At 42.7% G+C, this 13,272-nt stretch overlaps 1 protein-coding gene and 1 pseudogene across 6 annotated transcripts in view; both read left to right on the top strand.

Moving 5' to 3' along the window:
- HEPHL1 (hephaestin like 1) overlaps window positions 1-13,272 on the top strand; it is a 39,126-nt gene that overhangs the window by 17,088 nt on the left and 8,766 nt on the right. For 5 of the 6 annotated variants that reach the window (XM_028726071.2, XM_028726073.2, XM_028726075.2 and 2 more), the window contains 7 exons: window positions 847-1,058; window positions 3,405-3,555; window positions 6,532-6,744; window positions 8,577-8,790; window positions 9,685-9,824; window positions 11,646-11,780; window positions 12,754-12,860. In XM_028726071.2, coding sequence (XP_028581904.2) covers window positions 847-1,058; window positions 3,405-3,555; window positions 6,532-6,744; window positions 8,577-8,790; window positions 9,685-9,824; window positions 11,646-11,780; window positions 12,754-12,860 — 1,172 coding nt within the window. The remainder of the gene's footprint in view (window positions 1-846; window positions 1,059-3,404; window positions 3,556-6,531; window positions 6,745-8,576; window positions 8,791-9,684; window positions 9,825-11,645; window positions 11,781-12,753; window positions 12,861-13,272) is intronic. The other variant, XM_028726072.2, reaches the window with a different exon arrangement.
- Window positions 1,114-2,064, top strand: LOC144327464 (ubiquinol-cytochrome c reductase complex assembly factor 5 pseudogene; annotated as a pseudogene).

Here is a 13,272-nt window from a genome sequence, read left to right on the forward strand (position 1 = left end):
CCGGTTCACCAGATTACGAGTCTACCGCACTTAACCACTACACCGCACTGGCTGGCTGAAAGCTGCAGAGAGGAAAGGGTTCTGCTCTGTGCTGGGTCCAAAGCTGTGACGAATGGAGGAGCAAGATCTTTTGGGGGTGTCCATGCTCTGAGCCTCCCCCATCCTTTGCTCAGGCTGTGCATATCTTAATATAAAATATTATATCCCAAAGACACCGCAGTCTCCATCCACCTTCTTTCCAAGGAAACCAGATGAGAGCAGGAAGCCCTAGAGTCTCTCATGACTTGGAGATTAGAGTGGCATGAAACAATACAGTGGTACCTCAGGTTAAGTACTTAATTCGTTCCGGAAGTCCGTTCTTAACCTGAAGCACCACTTTAGCTAATGGGGCCTCCTGCTGCCGCCGTAGCCCGATTTCTGTTCTTATCCTGAAGCAAAGTTCTTAACCTGAATCACTATTTCTGGGTTAGCAGAGCGTGTAACCTGAAGCGTATGTAACCCGAGATACCACTGTACTTATTTATACATTTTTACACTGCTTTTTCATGAAAAAAAAAAGCATGCCTAAAGCAGTGTACAGATTTCTTAGGTAACACAGCTGCGTGAAGAACAGCCTAAACAATCTAACAGTCAAAATAGAGGAAGAGAAAGATACTGGCTTGTCATCCTAAAAGGGGGAGGGGAGTCACATGGAAAAATTAGTCTGATCCAACTACAGTTACTCAGTTAAATCCCATTTCTTTCTATGAAGATATTTACTTGAATTATCTTCTTTTATTATTATTCTGTGTGTGTTACCACGAGTTTCTTCCGGGAGGGTGCTTTTTCACCTCCTTTTATTTTTAGGGCACCAGAAGCCGGGGGCTTATGTAAAACCCGGCGAGACCTTTAAATACAAATGGAGAGTTCCTGAAAGTGTCGGCCCAACGGGCGATGATCCACCGTGTCTCACCTACCTGTATTATTCAGCAAACGATCCTGTCATGGACACCCAGTCAGGTCTTGTGGGGCCTCTAATAATCTGCAAGAAGAATGCTTTGGAACCAGACGGAACACAGGTACTAATTCTGATTGATCCATGCATTATGAATGGCTGAGCGAGTTTGCTGAGCCCAAAGGGTAGCATGTTAAGCAAATCCAGATCTGAACTGAATTATATTGATTAGGTCTACTTACAACATAAGAACGCATGATCAGAAAAATCATTTTCTAGTTCCGTTTTGGGCCTCCAAGAGTCTCTAATCAAATGCCCCTTCGAAGCTCACCACAAGAAAAAGAGATAACAAGGGAGTCTGCTGCCCCTATGGATCCTTCCACCTGAGGCAGTCGCCTCGCCTTGTCTCATGCATGGGTTGGCCCTGGGTTTAGACAAAATTCATGGAGGATGCTGAAGATTCTGTTTATACACTGAATGTTGCAGAAATGATTTGATATTGCAGTGGAGTCTTTATTTCTCACTTGTTGATGTGAACCTGACTAGGTTGCATTCCAGGCATAGAAACACAAATAGAAAGTTGCAAGGATCAACCACTCCCTTGCAAGGATTAAGTTCCTATGTAAAATGCTTGTCGAACATAAAATAAAACCACTCTTGAACATGGTCCCTGGAAAGCAACGCTTTGGAGTATATAGATTTCTCCCTTTCTTTTTTATCCTTGGAGGTGCTATGGAATGGTTTATGATCAGAGTCCGAATTGGGAAAGAGACTTTTTATGACAGCTTGAGCAAAATTTGGAAGGAAGATGACTTTGACGCTGAATAATTTAGATGAAGTGAAATCTGAACTTCTAAATCCTACTTGCCTTTCACATCTAAATTAAGAAAATTACAAGTGTCCAGACTGAACGATGACTGTTTCGAGTCCCATGAAGTTTTTGCTACCCAGGTTGCTGGAAGAAGATGCTGTAGTTGTCTTATTGTAGTCACAGCTACCCAGGAACTGAACAGTTAATACCGGTTACAATACTTATATTTATTTCAGAAGCTGTAATTAATTGTACATCTGAAACATTTCATCATTGGTTTATTGATTAATCATCTGTTTTTATAAACCCTTCCACAAATGATCTCTTTGTAGGGGTGGGGAACTGTGCTCCTCCAGATGTTGTTGACTCACATCCTCCCTGAGCATTGGCCCTGTAGACTGGGACTGGAGGAAGGTTGAGTCCAACAACACCTTGGAGGGGGTCACAGAAATCCCTACCCTGCCGCATGGCCAATGGTCAGAGCTAGTGCAGGTTTTGCCAACCAACATCTGGAGGGCTATGTGTTCTGCACCCGTAATAGGTGCTTTAGGAAACACTGCAGCTTAGAGGGACTGCACAAAGCTTCCAGGTTCAGTCTTTAGGATCTTCAGTTAGGCTGGGAAAGTCACCTCCCTGAAACCTTGGGAAAATGCTGCCAATCAATGTAGACACGTTTATTTCTAACCAAAACCTCTTGGACTAGTTTTATAATCCTGTCAAAGAGATTTTTTCTCCTTCAATTTGGTTAATCCTTTTAATTCAGGATGCACAATTAGGAGCTGTTTTAAGAACGTCATTTTCTAGGTGGTTAAACCTGTGAAACAGCAGTTAGTCCGGGGACATGTTCTAGTTTTGTTTTTAATGAGGCAGTTCCCTCATTTCGAGAAGTGAGGTTACAGGGAACCAGGCAGAGGGCCTTCTTGGTAGTTGCACCCACCCTGTGGAACACCCACCCACCAAATGTCAAGGAAATAAACAACTATTTGACTTTTAGAAGACATCTGAAAGGCAGCCCTGTTAAGGGAAGCTTTTAATATTTAATACTGTATTGGGGAAACTCAGCCAGATGGGTGGGGTATAAATAATAAATTATTATTATTATTATTATTATTATTATTATTATTATTATTATTAACTTTTAAAACAGTTAGTCACCAAAGAAAGCAGCAAAACTCGCCGCAGAAATTCCCGGATGTTTTCTGCCTTCAGACGCCCCCATGTATAAGACATCCCCTATTTTGGGGGACTCCAATTTAAGAAAATGGGGGGGGGGGAGAGAGATATATCCATGTATAAGATGCCTCTAAAATTTTGACATTATATTTTCGGGGGGAAACCTAGTCTTATATACGGGAAAATACGGTAAATATTAAATTGTTGTTGTTGTTGTAAACCAAAAGATCCAGATCTTAGAATCATGAGTGCATTCCAGGCTGAAAGGGCTATGCAAACTTTCTTTAATGTTGAGTGGAGAGATTCCTGAAGCTATTGTAGAGTATTTTATAGCTCTGTATTTAATACTAGAGAAAGTTCAAAATTTAGCACTGGAATGTTATTTCATTGATGAAAGATTCTAGCGTAATGATTCTGATCTCCTGCTTAAAGAAAAAAGTGGAAATGTTTTTTCCCCCCTAACGCATATTTGTTTTTTGACTGCAGAAAGGAATAGACAAAGAATTCTACCTACTGTTTACAGTATTCGATGAGAACTTGAGTTTCTATCTTGACACAAACATCAATTCCTTCACTGGTGATCCATCCAAAGTTAATAAGGAAGATGAGGATTTCCAGGAATCCAACAGAATGCACGGTATGGTAAAAAAAAAAAAAAATCACCATTGGGTATTGGTTTGTAGCAGAGGTATCCATTATGAAAGAGAAATGAGGGCAGAATTAGGTCCTAGGGGAAGAGCATAGGGCTTCTCCAAACAACCTGTTTATTGAGCTTCCGCCCTGATTTGCTTGCACAAAGCTTACACAGTACTTAGACTACGTCTGGCCTTTATTGAGCATTCATTATGATTTCTTTGTGGGAGATTAAACGACAATGAGCATCCAGCCTGATTTGCTTTTTTTTATATGCCTTTTCATAAGTCATTTGTTCATTCCACACTATTTGTTCATTCCAACGCACTTCCCCATCACTTTTCTAATTGGAGTCAGATTCTTTTTTAAGTGGATTTGTTGCATGAGAGTGACAGAGCACTTTAAGCAATTCTCCCAATATTCACTTGAACCCCTCCCACAAAATACTGACCATGGAGGTGCCATGGAAGTACCATGTCTGTGGCTGAAATTTGCAGAATGAGCTGCAGTGTCTGACTGCCAACTTTCTTCAGACGTATTGCGTCTTTATGAAATGCATACAAACTTTGTTGTTGTTGTTGTTTAGTCATGTCCGACTTTTTGTGACCCCATGGACCAGAGCACGCCAGGTACTCCTGTCTTCCACTGCCTCCCGCAGTTTGGTCAAACTCATGCTGGTAGCTTCGAGAACACTGTCCAGCCATCTCGTCCTCTGCCGTCCCCTTCTCCTTGTGCCCTCCATCTTTCCCAACATCAGGGTCTTTTCCAGGGAGTCTTCTCTTCTCATGAGGTGGCCAAAGTATTGGAGCCTCAGCTTCACGATCTGTCCTTCCAGTGAGCGCTCAGGGCTGATTTCCTTAAAAATGGATAGGTTTGATCTTCTTGCAGTCCATAGGACTCTCAAGAGTCTCCTCCAGCACCATAATTCAAAAGCATCCATTCTTCGGCGATCAGCCTTCTTTATGGTCCAGCTCTCATTTCCATACATCACTACTGGGGAAACCATAGCTTTAACTATATGAACCTTTGCTGGCAAGGTGATATCTCTGCTTTTTAAGATGCTGTCTAGGTTTGTTATTGCTTTTCTCCCAAGAAGCAGGCGTCTTTGAATTTTGTGACTGCTGTCACCATCTGCAGTGATCATGAAGCCCACAAAAGTAAAATCTCTCACTGCCTCCATTTCTTCCCCTTCTGTTTGCCAGGAGGTGATGGGACCAGTGGCCATGGTCTTAGTTTTTTTGATGTTAAGCTTCAGACCATATTTTGCGCTCTCTACTTTTACCCTCATTAAGAGGTTCTTTACCATCAAAGTTGTGTCATCTGCATATCTGTGGTTGTTGATATTTCTTCTGGCAATCTTAATTCCAGTTTGGGATTAATCCAGTCCAGCCTTTTGCATGATGAATTCTGCATATAAGTTAAATAAGCAGGGAGACAATATACAGCCTTGTCGTGGCGAAGGGGCTTGAATAACTCAGAGAAGCTATGAGCTATGCCGTGCAGGGCCACCCAAGACAGACAGGTCATAGTGGAGAGTTTTGACTAAACGTGATCCACCTGGAGCAGGAATCGGCAAGCCACTCCAGTATCCCTGCCAAGAAATCTCCATGAACATACGAACTTAGGCACAGCTTGCAGTCAAAGAAGTGTTAAATCCGGCTTACTTGTCTAGTACCAGCAAAAGGCACTTCTAGGGAAACTGCAAAAGTTTGGTATTTTTTTCAAGGAGGCCGCAAAGGACTGACCTGCATGTGAGGACAGGCAGTCCAGGAAGAAATGTAAACCATTATCTTCTGCAAACTTAATTGTAGGGTTGTGTTAAATGCTACATCGCAGTCTGGATGAAGACTCAAGCCGCTGCTACCTAGTAGTATCCTATCTGCAAGATCTGAATTATTTGGAGGACAAGTTCAGAGATGACTTGGTCCTGTTAATAATCAAGCAGGCAAGCATTAATGAAGTTCTCTAGACAGCTTCTTTGCCTCCGGCAGATAGGTGCCGAGTTCACAGGACATGAACTAAACTGAATGAGTTCATTATACATTGAGTTTGTGAGCATTCCTGTGAACCGAAATGGCACATAAATGATTGTTCATTACCCTAATGATGCACCCAGAGTTACTTACACACGTAAGTTAACTCATGTTTATTGTGCCCAGAGGATGTGGTGTCATCTTGAAAATGACAGCTGTATCTTTGATGTCAATCAAAGGTGGATTGAATCCACCTAGTAGCCTCACCGAGGCAACCAAAACCTAGAGCCCAATCACTGCTCTCCTCACAGAACCTCTCAAGATATGATCAGTTCTGCAGAGGCAAGTGTTCATCCCTTGTTAGCTGGGTCAACTATTCCTTAAGGCAGGGGAAGCCTTTCTGGCCACTGGAACAGATCTTAATCTCCCTTTTCCCTGGTGGGCCAAATTTGACAGGTAGGCAGGGTACATTTCTTGCACATTTGTGTATAATGTGTAAGGTAAAGGTAAAAGGACCCCTGACCATTAGGTCCAGTCGTGGCCGACTCTGGGGTTGCAGCGCTCATCTCGCTTTATTGGCCAAGGGAGCTGGCATACAGTTTCCGGGTCATGTGGCCAGTAGGACTAAGCCACTTCTAGCGAACCAGAGCAGCACACAGAAACACCATTTACCTTCCCGCTGGAGCAGTACCTATTTATCTACTTGCACTTTGACATGCTTTCGAACTGCTAAGTTGGCAGAAGCAGGGACCGAGCAACGGGAGCTCACCCCGTTGTGGGGATTCGAACCACTGACCTTCTGATCGGCAAGTCCTAGGCTCTGTGGTTTAACCCACAGCGCCACCCATGTCCCAGTATAATGTGTAGTTGAGCCCTAAAATCTGCTGGTAGGTGAGAACAGAGGAGCAGAGAGGCAAGGGTAACAAGCTGGTGAATATGAGCAATTTCAGTTGTGGGTTTGCAAAAGCACAGTAATCTGAGATCTTGTGCATTTTTTCTTCCTTCAGCTGTCAACGGCTATCTGTTTGGGAACCTGCCCGGACTTGCCATGTGCAAGGATGACAAGGTTTCTTGGCATAGTATTGGACTAGGCACGGAAACAGACATGCATGGTGTTCATTTCCAAGGGAACACCATTCACTTGGGTGGCACCACCAGGGATACCCTTGCCTTGTTCCCTCACACGTCGGCAACAGCCCTGATGCAGCCAGACCGAGTAGGTAGGTTTTTGGGAGTGGGACCTCAGCATCCTTTCTCCATGTGACTACAAAGCTGTCACCATGTGCATTGATAAATCATTGGGATGCTCACTGGGTTATGAATGTTTAGAACACTGTAAATGTTGCTGTAGCATCCATACGCTCATTGAGCCTCTACTTTGAAGTATCAGTGTATCAACTGATTTATAAACTGCTTGAGCCAGAGGACATAGCATTGATGCAATGCAAGACACTGCTGTGTTATAATCAACATGGCAATAATACTATTGTCAGTGCTATGTTGTAAGGGAGTGCCTTCCTCATGTGTGCATCTCCATCCATCAAGTTACAAGGGCAAAACACAGCTGAAAGAGGCTGCTGCAGAATCTGCAGCAAAGTCTTCCTTCTATATCCATATGTATAGGGAAAGGTAAAAAGGTAAAGGACCCCTGGACGATTAAGTCCAGTCAAAGACAACTATGGGGTTGCGGCGCTCATCTTGATTTTCAGGCCGAGGGAGCTGGCATTTGTCCACAGACAGCTTTCCAGGTCATGTGGCCAGCATGACTAAAACCACTACTGGTGCACGGAAGACCGTGATGAGTGCCAGAGTGCATGGAAATGTCGTTTATCTGTTTATCTACTTGCACTGGCGTGCTTTCAAACCGCTAGGTTGGCAGAAGCTGGGACAGAGCAACGGGAGCTCACTACCGTCGAGCAGATTCAAACCGCTGACCTTCCAATCCGCAAGCCCAGGAGGTTCAGTGGTTTAGACCACAGCGCCATCCATATGTATATATGTGTGTAAAACATTTTTATACCCACCTTTGATCACATTCCGTGGGCAATTCACAACGGGAGTAAAACATTTAAAATGTAAACGTACCACCACAGTCTGTTAGAGCATGGTGCTGATAACGTCATGGTCACAGGTTTGATCCGCCTGCATATTCCTGCATTGCGGGGGGGTTGGGATAGATGACCCTCGGGTCCCGTCCAGCTTTACAATTCTGTGATTCTGTGTGAAATAATCCAATCTTCCGCTACAAACTCCTCCCTGGATCCTTCACTCTACTGGTTCAAAGGAGGGCAACCAAAATGGTCAAAGGCCTGGAAACGATGCCTTATGAGGAACGGCTAAGGGAGCTGGGCATGTTTAGCCTGGAGAAGAGGAGGTTAAGGGGTGATATGATAGCCATGTTCAAATATATAAAAGGATGTCATATAGAGGAGGGAGAAAGGTTGTTTTCTGCTGCTCCAGAGAAGCGGACACGGAGCAATGGATCCAAACTACAAGAAAGAAGATTCCACCTAAACATTAGGAAGAACTTCCTGACAGTAAGAGCTGTTCGACAGTGGAATTTGCTGCCAAGGAGTGTGGTGGAGTCTCCTTCTTTGGAGGTCTTTAAGCAGAGGCTTGACAACCATATGTCAGGAGTGCTCTGATGGTGTTTCCTGCTTGGCAGGGGGTTGGACTCGATGGCCCTTGTGGTCTATTCCAACTCTATGATTCTATGATTCTATTCTATGATTCTATGAAATCTTCTTGTCAAATCTTTCCTCGCCTTCTCTCTTCCCCACCTGCACCCTTTTGCTTTTCTAGCTTTCTACAGTCGCATGCCTCCTGACAGCTGATGCTCTCTGTTCACCTTGGCTTCGCCTCCAGCTGAACAGCCTTCCCTTTTATTTCATTCCCCACACTAATATATATTGTCTCTTCGCTTTAGATTGTAGCCAGCAGGCAGAGGGGTGCTGTATTTCTGCTTTTGTTACAGTGATTTGGAGTGCAATAACACCAACAACCATCTCCTCGAGCAGCTAGCATGGTGATAAATGTCACAATTTCCTTTCAGGGACTTTCCAGTTGGTTTGCAGGACGTTCGATCACTTTACAGGAGGGATGAAGGAGCTTTATGAAGTTAAGCCCTGTGGCAAAGCACCTCATGATGGAAGGCACTATGGAACCATAAGAACATATTATATTGCTGCCGAAGAAATGGAGTGGGACTATGCCCCCGATAAGGACAGAGCAGAGCAGAGGGTGGAGGCAACGAGCAAAGAGGAAAGGTACAGATAAGGGACAAATTTGATTTTGATAGGATAAACTGCCAAATTCTCACTTCTGGATCTAATTTGTGAACCAAAGCCCAGCTGTCCTTTGAGATTCACAGTCCTGTGAATTTTGTGATACAGTTCTTCAACTCAACAATGTGTTTTGAAAAAATATATAAATGCATTATGTTAGGGGAAAGCACAGAAAAACGCATATGTTAGTGAAGATAGCATGCAGAAATGTGTTGCACCGGGGTAAATTGCTTGCAGAAATGTGCATCCTGGTCAAAACTGCATATTTATTAAAATAAACTCACACTAAAATGCTAACAAGTATTCATAAGGATTTATTTTTCTAAAATAAAAAGAAAATAGCAAACTGATGTTGAAAGGTGGAGGTGGATTAAAATGTGGAAAAAAGACAACCCAATAGAACCAAAATTCACAGCATCATCCTTTGTTTCCGGGTCACAGGTCATGGCTTCCTGACAGATTTGAGCTTCTGTCTTTAGAAATTAGGCACTTGCAGCCTGAGCTTATGTATATTTACTAAGAAGTATGCTCTGCTATTCAGTGGAGTTTAATTCCAAGTAGGTTTTGCAGAGAATTGCAACCCAAGTTACCTTTATCTTGAAGTAAACCCTACTGAACACAGTGGGACTTGCAGCTGAGGTAAATGTACATAGGATTCCACTGTGCATTGCTTCAGCTATTTCTGTTTCGGCCCTCTCACATCCTGGGGTAAACAAGGCCAACAAATTTAACTGTCCAGCTATTCAGAACACAGTTTGTCTCTTCAAGTGTCGCCATCTTTCTATCACTGCCTCACTTTTTATTATTCTGCTTAAGAATGGTAAATATTTTGGGGGACTTTTAAACTGTTTTCTCGCTTTGTACAATGTTTTCAAGTTACGGGCATGTCTTTGTGAGCCAAGATGAAGGCCTCATTGGTTCAAAGTACAAGAAGGCGGTTTATAGAGAATACAAAAGTGGAGATTTCGTGGAGCACAAAAAGAGGGGCGCAAAGGAGCAACACCTACAAATTCTAGGTGAGAAATTTGGGGCTACATAGTTCATTTGAAACTCTTGAAAGCACCTTGCAAATATTAAGCATTGGTGTTTGGTTCAGCTTGTGAGGAAAAGGCAAGGACGCAACATGGGATGAAAGCTAGCCCCTTTCAAAGCTGCCATCTGAATGCATCCACTCTGCAAGGGTTTGGGTTTTTTTAACCGCAGTCAAAGAGAGGCTAATCAAGCTTCTCACCAGGAGATGGAGCTACATCATTAGAGTTCCCCTGAACTGTCCCAATTATTGGCCCGAGTTAAGTTTGGAAGAAATGTGTGTGCAGGCTTCTTCTTCAATTATTTATTTTAAAATATTTCATTAGTAATAAGTTGAGTGGCTTCACTTCAGCAACGCATGCAGAGTAAACAAGATGCTTTGTGCAGCCTTTGTTTAAAGCAGGGATGGGAAACTTGTGGCCCTTCTGGTGTTGATTACAGGGCTGGCCCAACCGTGAGGCAGACTGAGGCAGCTGTCTCAGGCGGCAGAAGCCCTTGGGGCAGCACCCCCATGCAGGGCCATCTTACCCATAGGCACTAGGGGTACGGGGCACTCGGGTGCCGGGCTCTCAGGGGCGCCAGGCCCAAGAGTTGAGTCCGAGGAAGAGCCCGCCCATTGGCCGGAGCACTGCGGCAGGCTCTTCTGCTTCGGGCGGCTCTGCGCCATGAGTTTGGGGGTGACCAAGCAAGCAAGACTCTGAGGTGGCCAGCCGGCTCTGCCCTCCTGCGTGCCTGGGACTGGGCAACAGGGGGGGGGCGCCAGGCAGATCTTTGCATCCCGGCGCCACATATGCTTAAGACAGCCCTGCCACCATGGGTACCGCACCCGCCCCTTCTATTGCCACAGGAGAAGCAAGGAGAAGCAGCAGTGGTGGATTCCGGGGAAATCTTGTGAGACCTCATGGAATTCACCAGAAACTGCTGCTGCCACACAACTCCAGCCAGCAAGGCTGTAGTGGCAGTGGTTGGGAGACGACACCTTCCTGTTTTACCTCAGGTGCAAAATGGGACAGGCCACCATCCTTTCTCTCTCCATTTGGCCATACTGGCTGGGACTAGGGGGAGCTGGAAGTTCAACAGCATCTGGACGGCCACAGGTTCCTTTAATGGCTGCTAGAGAAAATATGAACAACCTTCTAGCACATTCTTTGTTGAAAACTAAATGGCACAGTGGGATTTACTTCCAAGTTGGCATGCCTACGGTTGCATTGCTACTCAATTAATTTTTTTTTCTCTCCAATCAAGTAGCAGGCCTGGTTATTATCCATTTCCAATCTTGTCTAGTGTTAGAATGAGAAGGTGTTTTAATGTTCTTATAAACTGCTTTTCATCACAAGCGACCTCAAAGTATTTACATAACACATAAACAAACCATATAATTACAAATAGCAGAATGAAAATAAAATAAGAACCAGCAACAGTGCTGATAACATTAATAATAAAACCGTAAAATCAGTGCTATAAAAAGCAAGACAGATTCAAAAATTGTCTAACCATAGTCATCGAAAGCTAGAGAGAAAAAACAAATACATTTCCACTGAGCGGTGAACGCCCAACAATAAGATGGAACAGGATTTCCCAAACTTGGGTCTCCAGCTGTGTTTGGACTACAATTCCCATTATCCCCCAGCTCACAGGACCAGTCCAAAAACAGCTGAAGGCCCAAGTCTGGGAAACCCTGATATGGAAGGTTATGGTGCTCAGCATTTTGTGTGAGTGTTTTGTGTTTTCATTTCGTATATTTTAACTTTGCATGCCTCTCTGTTACTTTTTGGCTTTTTCAAAAAAAAAAAAAAAAACCACCTTAGGGCCCTTGATCCATGCAGAAGTCGGCGACTCAATACTAATTGTGTTTAAGAACAAAGCTAGTCGTCCATATTCAGTATCGGCACACGGCGTGGAAGCAACAGCGGCTGGGAATAAAGCACGCACCACGATGCCAGGTGAATTACGCCGCATGTTTCCAAGTCTTTAGGTTCTGTTAACAATGTGTTCCATTTAGTATTTTAATGCACACTAAACTAGAATTAATCGCAGTAGGGAAATATGGAGATGTCTTGATGTTGGCAAACCTATAGGTGTGGCCATATTTTTTAAAAATATCAAGTTAAGATGGTTGTATAATTAGTACAATCAACAGATTTTGGCCAGGGATTGCTTGCATTGCCCAACACCATCACATTGCTGCTATGGTGTTTTAGTGTGTTTAATTTTATTGTGAGTCTGAACTGTTCGTTGTAAGCTGCCTTAAGTAGCAGAAAGGTGGGAAATAAATATTTCATTTTTTAAAAAAATGATGTTTTCATTAAGGACTGGAAATCCTTAATTTTGGTAGGGGATGGTGTTAACACCCTTTGAGTTTTGTACCATACCAGCTTGAGAACCATAAGTCCCTACTAAGGAAGACTGGCAACTTAAATTAATGGAATATGCTGAAATGGTTAATTAACTGGAAGATTAAGAAATCAAAAAGACAACAAATATAAAAAAGAATGGAAAATGTTTATTGCATATTTACAAAAGCATTGTAAGAAAGTTTATACAATAGCAGGTTTTTAAAAAACACTTGTAATATTAAGAAGAATGTTAAATTTGGAAATAATTAAGAATAAGGAAATTACAGACATGTATAATATAAGATGATACAAAAGAACCAGGGGTGGGAATGGAGGGAAGTCAGGGATCTGAGTAATCCCAAAATGTGGATTTAATATGATGTGAAAATGTTTGTTTGTTTTTTTGTGGTATATATTTACTGTTTTAAATTTATAATGTTTAGTTATAAAAATGAATAAATATTATTATTTTTAAAAGCTACTGTTTTTAATGTTTTGGTTTTAAACCAAAGTACTGAGTTTCATGAGATATTTGGATTTTGACAAACTGTTCTTTATTCCTTTTTATATATGTGGACAGGAGAAATAAACACTTACCGATGGAACGTCCCAGAAAGGTCAGGACCTGGAGTCTCTGATCCCAACTGTATCACTTGGGTTTACTACTCATCAGTGCATTTTGTAAAGGTAAATGTAGCGAAGGTGTGCCCCGCCCCCCGCCCTGTGTTTTTTATGGGAGCACCCTTGGAAAATCTTTATTTGCCTAAAATGTTAAATGAATACTATATTATCGAGCTCCATCTGTACAAAGCCAAATGTAAATCAAGGATGGGGAAGGGGATTCTGTTCTGTTCTAACACTTTGCTACATTATTATAGTTGTTATTCTGGCATGGCTCTTTGTTATCACAGTTGCTTTAGCAGCCTTTCATTTAAAAAGTTGGTTTTTGAACAAAATAACTGCATGCATCTATAAATTAATGATGATAATAATGATGATGATGATGAATAATTTATTGTTTATACCCCGCCCATCTGGCTGGGCGGCTCCCAATTGAATATTAAAAACACAATATAGTGTTTTTAACATAATGTTATTC

The sequence above is a fragment of the Podarcis muralis genome, chromosome 4 (assembly GCF_964188315.1).
Source record: "Podarcis muralis chromosome 4, rPodMur119.hap1.1, whole genome shotgun sequence".
Classification (NCBI taxonomy): domain Eukaryota; kingdom Metazoa; phylum Chordata; class Lepidosauria; order Squamata; family Lacertidae; genus Podarcis; species Podarcis muralis.